This window comes from Apodemus sylvaticus, chromosome 4 (genome assembly GCF_947179515.1).
Source record: "Apodemus sylvaticus chromosome 4, mApoSyl1.1, whole genome shotgun sequence".
Taxonomy (NCBI): domain Eukaryota; kingdom Metazoa; phylum Chordata; class Mammalia; order Rodentia; family Muridae; genus Apodemus; species Apodemus sylvaticus.
Genome location: NC_067475.1, coordinates 137,313,557 through 137,331,633, shown reverse-complemented (window position 1 = coordinate 137,331,633; position 18,077 = coordinate 137,313,557). Strand labels below are relative to the sequence as shown.

Below are 18,077 nucleotides of genomic sequence, written 5' to 3'. Positions count from 1 at the left end.
TAGTGATTATATTCATAACCCCATTTTATAGGTAAAACACCCAAGAGATGAGTGTCTGCTCTCTGGTGTCTTTCCAGAAGCAGGGGGTCAGCGTTCTTCTGGGTTCATTTTCTCAGAATTCGAAGGGAGCATAAATATCAGGAGGTATCACAAAACAGAATCTACACCAGTCCCAGGTTAGCTAGGAAGGAGGGTGGAGGGTGGACGGGTAGCTAGGCCAACTCCACAGCAAGTCCTCGAAGAATTCAGTGTCCTAAGCCTCAGGAAGCGCTCAGTAGGCCACATGCCACTGTGAACGGGGAACTCGCATCTCATCAGAAGTATAGGGATAACACCTGTGCGCTAACCACTGAGCACCTTCCTCCAGCTCATAACCAAACACTTTTGAGACGAGACTCAGAAACCATTTTATTGAACTGAACACACAAAAAAGCCAGTTACAATGTCATCAAGCCTTTATCAGAAATCAGTACATACATGAGAGTACACAGCCAGGATGAGTCAACGTAAGTGGGGTAAGAAGCTTCAGTAACATTCAGACTTCTGTATTTATTAGGCTGAAGGAAATAAAAAACCAGAAGAGCAATTTCAACTTCACAGTTCACAGTTGATTGGTTTGAATCCTGTGACGTCAGTCAGCTCTGTAGCCCCAGAACATTAGACTGGCCCGCTGCCCGACAATGGCCTGCTCAGATTCTCAACGGCCAAGTGACGAGTGGGGAGCGTGATAGGGCACAGCCCCACTTTCCGGACTGGATTGGTGTTTCTCGGCTGCATTCTCTCTAGTGAAACAGCAAAAGCACATTTACGGTTCGCCACACTGACCACACGAAGGGTTCCACGCTCCCTCAGCTTCCTGCTTCATGTCTAACTTAAGACAATAACTGTATTAAAGCGCACCCTTGATATCAAAAGCAACATCTGCTTTGCTTCCGGATCAAGAGCACATACCCAGAGAGGACGTGCCTGTCTCAGTGAACAGCAGGGACGCTTGACAGCAGAGCCCAGCACACCCAATAAGGCATCTCAAAGGCGACACACAAAACCCATACCAGGTCACTGCAGTAGACTGGAGGGGGAGAGGAGGACCACAGGTGAGCAAGTCAACGTGAGACTTACAAAATGACACACGGGCTTACAGAACCTTTGGCGGGTGATCAGATACCAAAAGAAGGCAGAGCAATGCCCAGCCACTTCCGGGAGGGTTTGCCCCCCGAGAGGGCTTTGCCCTAAGACAGTATCGCTCACCCTGACTTATGGAGTCATTTCTCAAGACCAACAACAACAACAACAACAACAACAAAGCATCAGGTAGAAAGTGCATGAAAGGGGTCAGTGATGGAGAACACCATTTTCACGAGTGAGGGGGTGACGCAAGCACTTATGTTGACGGAGTGGTCATAAAAAACAATCAGGCAGACCCTGCATGAATTGGTGTTCAACAGTGCAGTGAGATTTTAGCAATTGCTTTGGACTCAATTAAAACTACAATTTATACCCTGGCATGGTGGTTCATGCCTGTAATCCCAGCACCAGGAGGTGGAGGCAGGAGGAGGCGGGCAGGGCGAAGTTCAAGGTCATCCTTGGCTACAGGGAAGAATTGACTAACCTGAGCTACATGGGACATCACAGAACAACAACCAGCCACAGGACTATCTCTGTGTGAAGAGAGCTGTGAAATGTCTAAAACTAAAATCCTAGCTGGTAAAAAATAAATACAGTCCTTCTAAGGGCACAAAGGAAGTGTTCAGTGACACTGGAAGCCTAAGGTGACAGCCTAAAAGCACTCAGGTTGGATTGTGAGTTGGTTCTCCACATCCAATCTACCCGACCTGAGCAAACCCCTTCGGTTCTGCAGCGCTGGCCACAGAAGGCGGGCAGAGGATGGAGGCAGACGGCAGCTCTCCCCAGCACAACTGGAGGGAGGCTGTAGGCTGCTCTAAGGCTTGCCCACCTGCAGTAGACAGTACTGTTGTCTCAGAGTTTAATCCTGCTATGTACAGGCATAGGAGGCGAGTGGTCACAGCGCCTGGGAGTTCACAGCAAGTCCTGTAGGGAAGGTAACGTTTGTGGGCCACGTAACCTGATGCGGACTCGTTGGAAACTCTAAGCACACTCAAGAACAGAAACAAGGAAGACTGATATCCACAGGAGAGGCCTACACATGCGGTCTTTCTAAGACATTAACATTTAAATATTAAATCCTAGTGTGTGACACTCGTGGTATGGACGCTGTCTGGAGTGTACAGAGCCATCTGTCCTGACGGGCAGACAGAAGAACACGCGATGGGCTCGTGGGAGACGTGAGGAAACCCGAGTGGGGAAATGTCAACAGTAGGAGATAGTTAGGTGTGCTCCAAAATGTTTTCCACTTTGACAAATGTCCAAAATTCTTCATAATAAAATTCTGAGGGAAATGTTACTATTGGTTTAATCATATGTTTGGAAGATTGTAAAGACCTCAGGAATTTTAATGTTTTCAGTTAATCAAAGGAAGGAAATTGTCGTTTTTCAAAGGCCTCACGCTTGCTTGGAAAGGTCCCTCTATCCATGCACAGATGGAGTACAGCATGACCCAGAGCCTCACTGTGTTTAGATACATAATTCTCTCCACTCTACAGATGAACCAAGCCAGAGCACGGTCGCTGTAGGAATTTTTTCCAACATCAGCATCTCAAGCTCTGAGTCCTCTGTGGCGTCAAACAGAGCCACGGAGACGACTCCTGCCAACCTCAGCAGCCGGGCTCCCACCCAGAGTACACACTTTACCCAAAAGCAAATTGAGACCACACTAAGAAACGGGGGTGGGGGTGGGGGGCGGACACAGAACAGAATTCACAAGGACCGTTGCTATTTCAAGCTATTTTATGAACAGTGGTTAATGGCAGTAAATCCTGTCATCTCTACCCTCTGTGAAATGCTAACGCTTGCTAAAGGCACTCATATTCTGGGTTTAACGGACACAAGGTCACATGGGACCATAAGCCAGGCCTTTTTTTTTTTTGGTAGCTACAGAGAAAGGGCATTCACAAAGAGTCCTCATTGATAATGGAAGGAAATGCCACACAGCTATCCATATAAATGTCTCTTGAGAAGCTATTTACACAGCTAGTGTCCACTCAGCTACGCTGACACGGCAGCACACAGGAGACTCGCCCAAACAGAACACAAAAGCAACAAAACACTTTTTTCATCACATATAAAACTCCTAACAGAGATTTAAGGGGTGGGGAGCAAGGCAGGATTCTTTCAAACACCTGTTCAAATATCTACATTAAACTTCTGCATACACCAACAAAATGTTTCCCCATTTCTGAAGACACTCCACCACTTGGGTACACAGCCCAATTTCTCTGGTAAATACTTCCAGCCCCAGTTCTGACATTTACAGAACATTCCAAACCTGCTGTTCTTGAGCCTCTCTGCAAAGAGAGCACTGTGAGGAACGTACTTGTCTGCCCTTGGCCCGCCACTGCTCAGACTCCCTGGAAATACGGGTTTGGATAGTTCCAAGACCTACTGTCAATTCTTAGGTCCTATCTACACAGGAATGCTTAATCAAGTGTACATGTGTATGTGTAGTGTGTTTCTCCTTACTGGGATTGCAGGGTTGTCGACCGAGGGCAGCTCTGTGGGGTGAGGTAGAAAGCCACCTCAGTAGATCACAGGCTCTTAGTCACAGTCCTTCATCCATTCCCAGGGCTTCAGACCTCCTCCCCAATTCTCTAAGCCTGGGGTAAACTAAAAGGGAAGATGAGGAGGGGCTTTTATATCAAGACAGTGTGGAAAAATTGTGAAAAATGCAGAATTCGGTTTGTAAGAGGCAAGCAGACAGGCGTAAATAAAACCATAGGCATGCATTTACAGGCAGCAGGACACAGACCGAACCAGACCAGCAAAGACTCTCTCCGCTCAACATAAAGTCTAAAAGGTCAAAGCACACAGGGCTATAGCTGAACCTCCAAAGCTAGTGCCCTCTGAAGGCATATGGACGCAGTCCATCTGACTGAGACCAGACTCTTCCTGAAGCCTTGGCTCTGGGGATTCTGATTGGCCTCATCATGAAGCAGAAAGCCACAAGAACAGACTTCGCTGCTACAAATAATTGATGAAACCGAAACCTACTTAATTTTGGACTAAGGTCTCCATTTGTTGACACTTCTGTCCGTCCCTGGCTGTGACACACCATAATGTGGGGAACAGGGGGACAATCCACAGCAAAATGAAGCCAACGGAGAGCTCACCTCACTGACTCAGATGCCACCATAGCTTGATCAGACAAGGAAGGGACACTGTCCATACAGCATTCACTTAGGGAGAGAAACTGCCCCGTGCCACTCTGATAGCCCCTGCCCTACCCACTGAATACAAGTAAGGACAATACAGCCTTGGCCAGGGAACTTCAAAGTGTTTTGGACGTCCACAGAACCTCTAACGATGACTGTAAAGATTTCCAGAGTTCGGAAACAAACTGAGTTATCATAGGCAACCTGGCACTGGAGTGTCATAAACCAAACGCATCACTCTCTCTAGTACAAAGGAATATAGAAATAACGCTATAAATCTAACATTTCACCCTAAAAGAAACCACATTTATGCGTCCCTAACATACATTAAGGGCACTGGGAGACTAGAAACCTGAATTCATGAGGCTTGAAAACATATCAAGCCCTTAAGTCCACTGTTTTCTGTATATACAGGAGGAGAGTATTTAGGGGTTTGGGGGTGAGGGGGCATCCTTTGACTTGATTCCCAGAGGGGGAAAAAAAACTCAAAGCAGATGAATGTCACTTTTATAAAATATAAATCCATACCCAGAATCTTTGAATGTTATCTGAGATAAAGAAGAGGTGAAATTCTCTCTGGGATTTCATGTAAAACTGGGGGAGGGCAAGGGGGAGGGCTGTAGCTTCAGACTCAAACAGAGAGACACACAGACCCACACCCTGCAGAGACAACAGATGAAACTGTTAACCGGTCACAGAACCAAGTGGCCAGCAGTATATTTAAGTTTACTGAAGAATTATATTTTGCAGCAAAATGAGCAACCAAATGGCTAACGAGATAGACCCTAAATTGTCCTAAACTGGCCAGTTTTGTAGATGGCCACAGGAGGGGTTCTGGGTATGAGGAATTGCAAATGGAGATCAAATCTTGAACACTGTTCTTTCTTCTGTTTCTAAGGGGGAAATACTTAACCAAATAGCTCCACCTTTCCAGAGACCAGCATTTCACCAGGAGAAAGGAACCAGGTACGGTTTCAGAAGCTAAGCATGAAATTAACCTTTAATTATGGGTCTGAACTACTCTAACACAAAACTGGAGAGGAAGCAGCTGAGTGTCTGCTCCCTCTCCATCTGCCCGGAGAATTCTCAGGTGGCTGAAGAAGGATATATATGTATTTGTTACAGTGCAAAAATACTGCTTGCTGTCAGCCTCCTGCAGCAGCACGCTTCCCTAAGAAGCCCGGGCATGCTGACCTTACCCAGGTGAAGGAGAAAGGACAAAGGACACACAGTGAACACCAGTTCACATAACACTCCATCAGTCTGTCTAACCCAGACACTATGGCTTTTTATTTAAAAAATAAGAATCCCATTATAATCATTAGACACCAAAGTCATCTGTGTTTTCAGTCTCTTCAAGGAGGCAAAGAAGAAAATGTAATGGTTGTGTGTTTTTCTATTGGAAAAATGACACTGAAACTTGATCAGCTTTTAAAAAAAAAAGGAAGAAAGGAAGGAAAGAAGGAAGGAAGGAAGGAAGGAAGGAAGGAAGGAAGGAAGGAAGGAAGGAAGGAAGGCAGAGCAATTGAGCAGACGGGTGTTTTCCAGGCATGCCCATTACCTGTCAGAGCAATGTCAGGATACAATCAAAAAGCCACAAAATGACTATCCCATGAGTTCACATAATCATCGGTGAAAACAGAATTCCAAATTGAAACCTCAAACACATCTTTGCATTTCCTTGAATCATCTGAAAATATATTTTCTAAAAGAACATCCACCTTCAACTCATTAGCCAGTCAAATCTGGGTCTCCGAAACTGCCTCACCGAGAGGCCATGAGAGGGGAGATCAGAGAAGCTGACCAGTAGGGGAGGAGCCAGGAACGATGCGTGCGGTTCACAACTGGAGGTGAGGTGACGTGTTCAGAAGAACACAGTACTCTGGACGCGTATGAATTCACGGAAACCTAGGTGTCGATTATGGAAGGTGGGATATGCCGAGGGAACCAACCAGGTGCTGCCGGGAGACCCTGGCACACACCTAACAGCGCATCTTACTGACACCACACCGTGGTGGTAACGGTTCCCAGGAGCATCCGGAAACGGGAATCTCTGTTTACCTGTTTTCTCTATAACTGGAAGTAAGAACTCAAGTCAGTTCCTCTAATGTGCGTAAACCTAAATCCGCAAAAGTAGATGTCATCTTTAAGTAATCGTAACTCGACATGGTCAGGCTACTGCTGCTTAACCAGAACTTGGCCAAGATGGGAAAGTTACACCTGATGGGGCAGGAGGCTCACACACCACTGTGAGTTGTTTGACACAGCTGGCCCATAAGAGCATCCTCGGGACCTAAGAAACACACCTCCCTCCCCGACCCCGGCCCGACGGCCCCGGCACCACTGCAGGTCACTCGCACTAAGCGGAGAAATGAGGAATGTACGCATGGAGGACCACGAAGCAAGGCAGGTGGACGGAAGGCAAACAGGCAGGGCGGGTGTCTCCGTGAGGACGGCCGTCACTGAATATAGCCCAGGTTCTCCATCTCGCTCCTGTAGCGCTGCTCCGACACCTTGCTTTTGTGCTGCTTGCTCTCCAGATGCTGCCGGAACTCCACCTCCTCGCCAGCTCCGACGTTACACATCGAGCAGTAAAACTGGCCGCTTGGAGTGACGCACATGGCCAGATCTCGCGGGATCCTCTGCCGGGAGCGCGCATTGAAGTAAGGGCCTGCGGACACAAGAGGCAGAAGTGAGGGAGGGGGCGGGGCTCGAGGACCTGAGTTCAGGTCCCCAGCATCTACATAAAAGTGTTGTGGCCTGGCTTGTAACCACGGTGCAGAAGGCAGAGACAGGAAGAGTCCCCCTAGCTGCTAGCCAGCTAGCCTAGCCGATGTGAGCTGTAGGTTCAGTGAGAGAACCTGTCTTAAAATATTAGGTGGAGAGCGACAGAGAAAGTTACCCCCAAATTAGACCTCTAGCCTTTGCACACTCAACACACACACACACACACACACACACACACACACACGCACGCATCTCCTCTGAATGTCATTTAGTATAAAAACACTCCACCTGTTCCCATTGTAACCTGTAATTCTAAATTCAAAATCGGACTCTTAACTGAAGAGTTTAAATGAAGGAGAGATGAATGGGTTTTTTTCCTTTAATTATATGTACACAGAAGGTCAACCTACAAACATAAATGATGATTTATGTTTTCCAACTAGTGCCAGGACATTGACTACAGAGCCAAGCCTACACTCAAGTTCTCGTGGCTCTTAGAAACAAATGTTTAGTGACTGCAGCCAAGCATGGCGGCTCGTGCCTATAATTTAGCACTTGGGAGCCTGAGGCAAAGGACTGTGACAAATTAGAAACCAGTGTTAGAAGTACAGTAAACCCATGGCTCCAGCCCAGTCCCTGTATCTGGATTAGAGAACTTAATCTGGGCCATCCCCATCCTAAAATATATTTTCCTTGACATTAACACAGCTAGGGGATGTCCCTTCATCTCGGCCAGCGTTTTAAATACAGCCTAGCCATCTTTGTCTTTTAGTTGACTTTGGTCATAACTAATAATACATTGCGATTACATTCATCAGACTAAAGTTTTTTCTGGCTTTCTGTATTTTGTTATTTCGCTGTCTCTTGTTATTCAGTGAAATCTGTTTTTGGCTTCCTGCTTGTACAAACAGCCCCTGCTGGCATGCATAGCACTGGAGGCTGTGGTGGCCAGGACTAGAATAATCAGGGCACACTTCCATAGACACACGGCTCTCCACGGAATGCACACACCACAAGGATTCCCTAGACAATTCTCACCCATTACCTGTATAAAGACCACACTGAACACGGTGTGACTTAAAGTCAGGAAGCGTGAGTGTGCATGTGTGCTTGCACGTGTCCAGTTTCTTCCTTAGTAGCTCTCTACCTTATATTCTGAGCCAGAGTCAGAGTTCTCGGAGTCTGAACCTGGGGCTTGCTGATGCGGTGAGGCTGTTCGGCCAGTGAGCCCCAGGGGCCTTCCGTCTCCACCTGAGGTGAGAGCTATCAATTGCTGGGCCTGGCTGGTTACCTTTGAAATCGGACTCAAACCCAGGTCTTCACGCTTGCGTGCCTGCACCATCTTCCCAGCCCCCAAGAGGCCCATTTTCTAATGGTCTTTACATAACTCATCTGAGACCTGTTTGTTTTTTAAATAGGACTTATAAAACACACAGGCTACCTGCATTGCTCTGCACTGTGTACATATTCCTCCTGGTGGCCACCATCTTAAATTCACTCCCTTCTTTCCGAGGCCGCCGCTGCCCTGCCTCTGCGGAGTCCCTGGTGAAAGGAATTGGAAATGAGTGAGCCAGCCGAACAAGGCTCCCTTCAGGTCCTCCGCTACCGCCGCCGTGCTCACAAAACTGATCTGTCCTCAGAGACCACGGCAATACCTACGAGAACGAGTGACTCTGAGCTTCGGCCAGACGAAGTCTCTTGGCGTGGTTCTTCCCCTGGTAGTGCGCCTGCGCCACGGCAGGGGAGCTGAAGGAGGCGTCGCACAGCTTGCAGTAGTCATTCTCTGTAGCCAGGATCACCCTGCCCCCTGCCTTACAGGGGCCCGCCTGCCAGCAACGACACGGAAGGAAGAACAGAGTTAGGCCTTCCCTCTCCTCCAAGACCCTTCAGAGCCCTGAGACATAACCACAGCCTAGGGCGTGGCCGCAGACACTGAATTTTATAAGAAAACAAATCCAGGGAAAGAGAGACTGAGACCCTGTGTCTCATTTTGGATTACAATTACCTGTGAACTAAAGCACTAACCAATATCTATTGAAAAAAAAAATGGTTTAAAAGTGTGGACATTCAGGGTAGGAGGTAAGGAAGGAAGGAAGGCTAAAATCTTCTTACCAGGAAGTCTGCTCAAAATCCACCAATAAACAATGAGCATCTACTGTGTACTGAGCAACCCAGCTTAATGAGCACCAACTGTGTACTGGACTCAAAGCCACAAAATTTTGAAAGTTCCAGTCCTACAACCTCTCCAAACTGCCTGTGCCTACATAACCAGGGACAGCACCTCACCAAGCCAGGAAACTAAACACAGATACTAAACTGCACTGGACTCGAAAAAGCTACAAAGTAAACTTGGGGTAGAAGAGAGGTTAAGATTATGGAGACCATACCCTCTCTAGAACAATTGTGTGGGGGGTGGGGGGGAACCTAGCACTTTCTGACCTGGAAGAGAAGACTGTCCAGAGACAGCACAGCGTCTTCACAGTTTACAGAGTCCGTGCTAAACAAAAAGCAGCCTGTGCTATTTTCCCAAGAGAAAAGGAACAGCCACCTGACTCTAAAGCATTCCAAAGAAACTCATAATGTAAAAACCATTCGGCTGGAAGGGCTTCTTTCTGCTGCCACGTTTAGTCTATCTCATTTTCCCATAAATCTGAGGAGGCGGCTCAGCAGGGGAACCTATTTGAAAGAGGAAAACACTCCAGAAAGCAACATTATACCTTGGTGGTTGGGAACAGCAGGCATGGATGAAACAAAATTTTGCTTTGCAACATTTCAAAATATGCAACATCATGGAAAGTTACTTAGTTTTCCTCGGCTTCTAACAAAACCCCAACAAAGCTCATGCTGTCACAGATAGACCAAGCTTTGAATAATGAGGCCAACACTTCCAAGTAACAGCAGATACTAAACGAGGCCAGGGTCCAGGGCTAGATTGAAGCCAATTATAAATTTATCTGGTGTGTGGGATTTAAGACACCATCAAAGCAATCAAGATAAATAATACTTTCAAGGAATTTTTTAGATTTATTTTACTTTATACATGTGAGGTTTTTGTCTACATGTATGTATGCACAACATGTGGACCTGACGCCCTCAGAAACCAGAAGAACTAACTTCCCCTGGAACTGAAGTTTCAGATGATTGTGAGACACCTTGTGGGTGCTTGGAACAAAACCCAGGTCTCAGAAAAGTAGTAAATGCTCTTAACCACTGAGCCAGTTCTCCAGCCCTTCAATGTTTTTATTTTGTTGTTGTTGTTGCTGTTGTTATTGTTTTTATTTTTTTTGTCAGAGCAAAGTGTAGACATCATATTGTCATTTAACCTAAAACTGAGGACAGAGCAATGGACACAATACTGTTCCATCATCCCACTCAGCACGACCAAGTCCAACGAGAGATCCCAAGGCTCAAAGATTTTGGCAGACACAGCTACAGGAGTTAGGAGTACCAAGATCCTTTCCGGGTGTTGCCCAGCCCAACCCTGACAGATAGGCACGGGCCACTGTCGTCATGACCACCTGTACGTGAGCAGGCACTGCCTCACCTGCGGAGGGACGGGAACGAGGGGTGTGGCCACAGGCTCTGCCACGCTGCTCACCCTGGCTGGAGGAGGACAGCTGTTAGCCGCATAATAATTTCGGAGTTTCTTGCCATGGTTTTTACCCTAGGAGTAGACACAAAGCAGCCGATCAGAGAGGACGCTCAATCAGATAGCAATCATCGATGCACCCACCCGGCAGCACCAGCTGTGATGTGCACCCACAACAGACCACTCGCCAGTTGTGGCTCCGTCTTAAAGAACAAGAGTCTGTGCTTGCTCTGTGTTCTGTTGCCGGGGTAAACGTCAGGACCAAAAGCAACTTGGCAGAGGGAAAGGTTTACTTGAGTTTACACTTCCAGGTCACTAGGTCAGAGCACAAACTTAAGCAGGGCCGGATAGAACTCAGGCAGAAACCAGGGATGAACACGGCTTCCCCACTAACTCACTGGCCCCGGCTCAGCTGGCTTTCTTATACAGCCCAGACCCACCCCAGGTAAAGATGGTGACACTGGCTGGGACCCAGACCCTCTAACATCAACTACTAATCAAAACGACATCTCACACACATGACCAAGACCAACCCGACTGAAGCAATCATTCAAATGAGTTTCCCTCTTCCCAAGAGGTTATGTCAAATTAACAGTAATAACTAGCCAACGGCAGAGTCTACCATTTGGTTCTAAGAGAACCATTGTATTTATCTGGAGACAGTAACAATGCCATCAAAAGAAATTAATTTCCTCTAATTTTGTATCTAGAGAAGACTTGAAACCCCCAGTGCTGTGTCCTGCCCAAAGCTTACCACCATCCACACCACTGCTTCAACAGGAATCATGAGATGCTCTGATCTAACTGGTTTCAGAATCAAGTAAAGAGACAGCTAATCCTGTTTTATGAAAACAACCCTTACATAGGGTCACTTCATACAGAGGTCAGTGTGCATGATCCTCCGTTCATTCACTGCTCATCAATCCTGTAACAATCTGCTGATATCGACCATGCCTCCCAGTGGACGGATTGCTGTGGGGGTGGCCACACACGTTCCGAAGGGAACATTAGCAGTGCCATGACTTTAAACCCTTTCAGCTCAGCCCTTATTACGCATCTTGGTGGCTTGTGGCAACACTGTGAACTTCTCCCAAGTCAGAACGGCCTTTCTCACCAAGTTGTAAGTTGTAAATCACAGGAGTCTATTCCTTAATCTAATAAATAAATACAAACTGGAAGAATCAGAAGCACTCTGATGGGGCTGCAGAGATGACCCAGAAATTAGAACAGCTTCCCACCACTGCAGAGGGCTTGGTTCAAGTCCCAGCACCCACATTAGGCAGCTCATAGGCACCTGTCATTGCAATCCTAGGAAAGCAAGGCCTCTGTCCACTCCAAAATACACATGCTACAAATACATTCATGAAGTTATACATATACAATAAATATCAAATAAATCTTTAAAGTTACTCGGAATATGGGTAAAACACTTCATTACTTTTAAACTCGCTGTAAACGTTAAGCCTTCATACCAACATTTACCACCTACTACCTGTAACTCCCAGGAATGAAGTAAGGACCAGCAGACAGCCTAAAGACAGTCAAGTCCCATCCCCTGCTATCCACTGGGCAGCCATACTATTTCCCTGGGACTTGAGAGTCAGGCTTCCAGTCCCCTCTGATTGCTATCTAACATGAACTCTAAGCAATGCAACACCACTGACCCTCCCTCAGGCCTTCTCAGAATGTTCTGTCTTCTGTGGCTCCCTCTTACCCCTTCCTATCTCTATTCTTCTGTCAGACCTCAAGCTCTATGGTGCCCAAGGCCCACCCTTGGACTTGTCTGTGTTCCAACTCTAGTTCACTTTACCTGGCTTGTTACAGACAATGAATAACTGTGTGGCAGATGGTTGTGGTTGTATATTCCTTTTATCCCACCCAGCACTGAAGAGGTAGAGGCAGGTGGTTCTCCATGAGTTCAAGGCCAGCCTTGTCTCCATACTGAGTTCCAAGCTAGCCAAGGCTATACATATATAGTGAGGGTCTATACCAAATAAGCAAATAAACAAAGACATGGTAGTATACACCTGTAGTTCCACGTAGTTGGGAGGCTGAGGAAAGAGGGTCACACAAGTCCAAGGCCTGCCTGGGTAACAAAGTCTCAGAACACAGTACAAGAACAGAGTACTGTGAGAATTCTGAGTGCTTGTGAGAAAACTCAAAAACAAAAAACAAAAAACAAACAAAAAAAACCAAGACACAGTCTTGTGACCTTGGTGTCTTTAAAAAACACCCAACTGTTCTTTTTTTTAAAAAAAGATGATTTATTCATTTATTTTATGCATATAAGTATACCACCATTGATCTCTTCAGACACACCAAAAGAGGGAGTCACACCCCATGACAGATGGTTGTAAGCCACCATGTAGTTGCTGGGAATGGAACTCAGGACCTCTAGGAGAGCAGTCAGTGCTCTTAACCACTGAGCCTCTCTCTAGCCCCACCCAATGGTTCTTAACAATATGTTTTCATGCTCCTCCCAGGTGTATGTACCAGACAGGAGTGGGTTTACTTCACTCTTGTTGTTATTCGTAGGCCTCTATGGAAAAAACATGTTTTACCACAATTGGGCTTGTGCTTGTGGCTGTATACTTTACTCTGGTGACTCTCCACCCTCAGAGCATAAACTGTCAGATGCTCTGAATAAAGCCAGCTGTTGCGCGGTCCACCTCATCTTTAGGTCCCACTGTCCCACAGCCGTACCACCAACATGAGCGGTAAACACCGGGCTAACTCAAATAAGAACTGAGGAGGGGTGAGGGGCACTCGCAGGGCCTGAACACATGCCTTGCATGAGCGAAGCCCTGGGCCCATGCCCAGCACCACCCTTCCCACGCTCTCTGGCAAACCCCACTGTAATTAATAGTTACTGTGGATGAGAAACATCACTAACTAAGCAAAAGTGTGATGAGAAATAAAAACACACATGTGGTCTCAAAATATCCGTCCATATGATCCTTACTCAACAGGGAAGCAGCAGCTTTTCCAAGGAGATCCTAGTAGGCACCACCCTAATTAGATAATTAGCACTGTGGAAGCGCCCCTGACTCATGCAGCAGAAAGGACACTGCATTGTGTCTGTAGTACTCCACGTAGCCTAAACTCAATTAAACCAGCAAAATCTGCAACACTCAACAAAACCATTCTTCAAAAACTATAAGACCATTAAAGAAAAACAAAGATGAAGAAGAGGAGGTGGTGGAGGAATGGCCTGTCTAAGTTAAAGAAAACATTAAAACTTCATGTACATTTTAATTTTGGACTAGTCACCAGAGGCAAAAGGGGTAGACAGTGGAGAAACAACAACAGTTTGCAAAGCACAGAGAGCACAGTTTCCATCTGTGTTGGCACTTTGGTGTGCTTGGGGTGAGTTTGTTGTTGTTTCTGTTTCCTAAACAGCGTCTAGGCAGCTCAGGCTGGCTTAGAACTCACTATGAAGCCAAGCCAAACATTTGACCACCCTACAGTCTTCCCGCCACCTCCCAAGGTCTTGTCTACATGCCAAACACCCAGCTCAGGATCTGTGTCCTAGCGTTGATAACTGTACCTCTATGTAGACCATCCATACTTGGAAAACTGGATGAAGCTCAAGTCTGTATGACTAAGATGATTCAAATGAGAAGCAGTAGTCAAGTTTTCCAAATCCTTAAGAAAGGGCTATAAAAGGAACCAATCCTCCGCTTGCACAATCCATGCGTGACACCTTGTCCCACTGCAACCAGGGACCACTCTCAGTAGTCAGGCACAAGGAACTGTTTGGACTACCTGATACGCATGACATGAAGGTGCTGTGTCAAAAATCACCATTTTCTGTAAAGATGGCGCCATGGTATAAACGCTACAATGCTGGTGTTCGAACATGACAAAGAGAAACTGGCGAGCACTCCCTTGCAGTAAAAAGGTGAAAGTTCCCAACTTAATAAGGAAGGGAAAAATAATACGCTGCGTGACTCACGTCCATGCTGAGGACAGATTTATTCATGAATTGTGAAGGATGGAAAGTATATGCTGGACCATAGCCACCCTCAGACCACACCAGTGACAGCCATGTGCACACGTGCCCAGTTGAACTGGTGAATGCGTGTGTCGGAAAGCATGACACCTATAGGAGTGGTGCCATCCAGAGTGTCAGGCAACCTCTGGAGGAGGGTCACAAAATGACAGGCAGCCCCGGGGATGAGAAGAGATTACTATATAAAAATACCAGTCAAAAATTCAAAATCGTGTATATCATTACATCGCTGTATTTCAATAAATTGGGCAGGAACAAGAAGAAAATCAGTCATCAAGGGATAGGGATTGTAAGGTTTCCAGATAGGGGGAATGAATGTGTGTCACAGAGGACATTTTTTTTTTAATTTGTTAACTGTCTCCAGAGCTTAGATAATGGATGAAAACAAACAGAAAGTTTTCTACTACGTGCTGACCAGAACAAATTCTAAAGACCCAGACACATCCATCAGTATGAGATTTCAGGCTCAAAGAATAAAAGAGGAGCCTGAAACCTTACAGGGAAGGAGAGAGAGGAAGGGACAATTAAAACAGGCTGCCTACAAAGAAATAAAACCCAGGGGAAGGTTTCCCTTCTACAGTAGGCGAGCCTAAACAATGGAGAACAGTATTCATTCTACCTAGAGCTCTGCTTCTAGCACAGCACAATGCAGACACTTTTTTTGAAATGTAAACGATGAGAAACGTTTTACTTTGTGTTACTTCTTCATATTATTTTAAAGTGAGGTTTGCTGGAGACTTAGGGTTTCTACTACTGTGATAAAACACCAAGAGCAAAGCCAACTGAAAGAAGGAAGCATTTACTTCAACTCACAGCTTACAGTCCATGACTGCGGAAGCCAGCAGAAGTGAAGCCGAGCTGTGGGGGGTTTGGGGGGATGCTGCATGCTGGCTCGCTCCCTGCGACCTGCTCAGACCATCCAACACCAGCTGCCCAGGTGAGGCATTGTACCCAAGCACATCAATCAATCAATCAATCAAGAAAATGCCCCCTCCCACAGACTTGCTCACAGGCAATTATAGAGGCATTTTCTCAATTGAGCCCCTTTTCCCAATTGAGTCTAACTTGTGTTGGGAGGACATAAAGTAACCAACAGTTAGGATACACAATTACATTTGTTCTCTCTTCCTTGGGTTACTGTGACCATACTGCATTCCGAGGAAACAAAACAAGGGGGTGGGGGGAGGATAAGGAAGAAGATAACAATGTTTAGAAAATAGTCACCCAAGGAACAATGAACAGAGGTACAAAGTTGAAGGTGTGAAACAAGCGGGGGGGGGGGGGGGGGGGGGGGGGGGAAAGGGGGGGGACACGGGGACACGGGGCAAGAAGGAGAGACCTGAGGGACAAAGGAGCATCCCATGTGATGATGTGGGTCCAAGTCTGTGGAGGAGGGGTGGTGTGACGTAAGAGAAAGGAGGAAGAGAAAAGCAACTGAAATTCCAGAAGTAGGAAAGGCTACACAAGGAGTCGGGATCTGATGGGAAACAACTAACACAGATCTAGAGAAGAAATCAGTGGGCTTCATGCAATGAAACTGACTGTGAACAACAAGGAGACAGACTGGAGAGGTAATATGGGCAGGAAAGACAGCGATGGGTTTATTTAAGGCATGTGAGTCTTCCTCCTGTTCTCAAGAAACCCAGTAGAACGTCAAGGAAAAGCAACACAATTTCGAGTTTGTAACCTACATATGGATCAACATAAAGAAGACATGATTCTAAGCAACTTTAATGTCACCCACGTGAACACCTGAGTTCGTAGGACCCCAACCCCAAGTGTAAATGAAAAGGAATGACTGAGCTGGACGCTGTTGCTCTCTTCCTGAGGACCCAAACGTCTCATGTCAGTCTTCAACAATTGGAAGCAACAGAGTGTGGAATTGTAAAACCCCAGCACATCCATGCTGAAAGCGAGAAAGACAGGAGAAGAAGACACACAGCACGTGGGACGTGCCAGCAAGCATCCACTGTGCCATCATGAGTTCTTTGTTCCACAGACATTACCTAGAGTGACAACATAGTTTCTCAAGTTGTTTAAGCTGGTGAGATGGCTCAGTGGTTAAGAACACTGACTGCTCTTCAGAAGGTCCTGAGTTCAAATCCCAGCAACCACATGGTGGCTCACAACCATCCATAATGAGATCTAATGCCCTCTTCTGGAGTGTCTGAAGACAGCTACAGTGTACGTACATATAATAAATAAATAAATCTTAAAAAAAAAAAAAAAGATGGAAAACATTACCAGTATCAAATGTCACCAAGATGGCAAGAGAGACACAGCTAGATTTGGCCTACCAGGTCATTGGTGACCCCAGGAGGACCAGAGAACATGGTGGACAGGGGAATAGAAGGGAACTGACAGCACAGAGTTGGAAGGAATATCACCCCAGGCCCCCACAATAATAGGAAGGGCCTAGAGAGCCCTACTCTCTTGAATACCATCAATAAAGTTCACTGTATTCCACCCCCCCAAAGTTCTGACTTTTAGGCAAGTCTTTGGGAGCATTTTCTTGATTAACAACAGACATAGAATGGCCCCGCCCACCAGGGGCAGTGCCAGCCCAGGGCAGTGAGTCCTGGGGTGAATGAGAGCAAACCGAGCCACCCAGAGGACGAAGCCAATAAGGGACATTCTTCCACAGCCTCTGCATCGGCTCCTGCCTCGACTCCCCTCAGTGACAGAGTGTGACCTGAGAGATGTAAGCCGAAATACCACCCTACAACTTAGTTTTGGTCATGGTGTTTTATCACAACCATAGAAACCTAAGACACAAACTGGTATCAGGAGTAGTGTGTGACTATGTGTTTGGGAGGCTGGGGGGCAGGGGATTGTGGAAGGACTTTGAGTATTTAGAGCTTAGCAGGATCCTGTGGAAACTTAGAAGATAATGCTGGGATGGGTGCTGAGGATAGAAGCCTGGCTTGTGAGGTTCAGAGGGAAGTTGGAGAGTCACAGTCTCTATAAGGGATATGCATTATTTTCATATAAGAATCTGTGGTTCTAGTCAGCTGAAGCTGAAGAATTTGGCTGTGATTACCAAGAGACCAGAACTACTAAAGCAAAACCTTTGCTTTGCTGAGACAATCAATACTGGTCAGCTGGGGCTGAAAAATCTACTGTGAGTAGGAAGAGACCAGCACTGCTGAGATGAGAAGTCTTCCTGTGAGTGTTTCTCAGAGACAACACACACAGCTGTGGTCCAGAGCGGGTTAAGGCTGTACCTTGTACTGGCAGCCTAACTTGGTAATGTGCAAGACTTTCTCAAGTGGCGCTGGGTTTGAAGGCATGAAGGGGTCACAAGGAGCGGCTGAAGGTCAGCGCTGTGAGAGGCCAGGAGAGGCTCTTGGTGAAGGTGCAGCCCGCTCTGGTGGAGACCACCAACAATCCCAGCAGCTGTGGAGTAGAGCGTGCCTGAAGCTGTGAGACAAGCTGTGTACCGTGGATGGCAGGGTCCGAGAGC

At 46.6% G+C, this 18,077-nt stretch overlaps 1 protein-coding gene across 3 annotated transcripts in view; it reads right to left on the bottom strand.

Moving 5' to 3' along the window:
* Window positions 1–382: 382 nt before the first annotated feature.
* Zmat3 (zinc finger matrin-type 3) overlaps window positions 383–18,077 on the bottom strand; it is a 30,882-nt gene continuing 13,187 nt past the window's right edge. For all 3 annotated transcript variants that reach the window (XM_052180670.1, XM_052180667.1, XM_052180668.1), the window contains exons 3-6: window positions 10,558–10,677; window positions 8,673–8,839; window positions 8,455–8,555; window positions 383–6,957 (exon numbers count right to left, since the gene is read on the bottom strand). In XM_052180670.1, coding sequence (XP_052036630.1) covers window positions 6,746–6,957; window positions 8,455–8,555; window positions 8,673–8,839; window positions 10,558–10,677 — 600 coding nt within the window. In that variant the 3' untranslated portion in view covers window positions 383–6,745. The remainder of the gene's footprint in view (window positions 6,958–8,454; window positions 8,556–8,672; window positions 8,840–10,557; window positions 10,678–18,077) is intronic.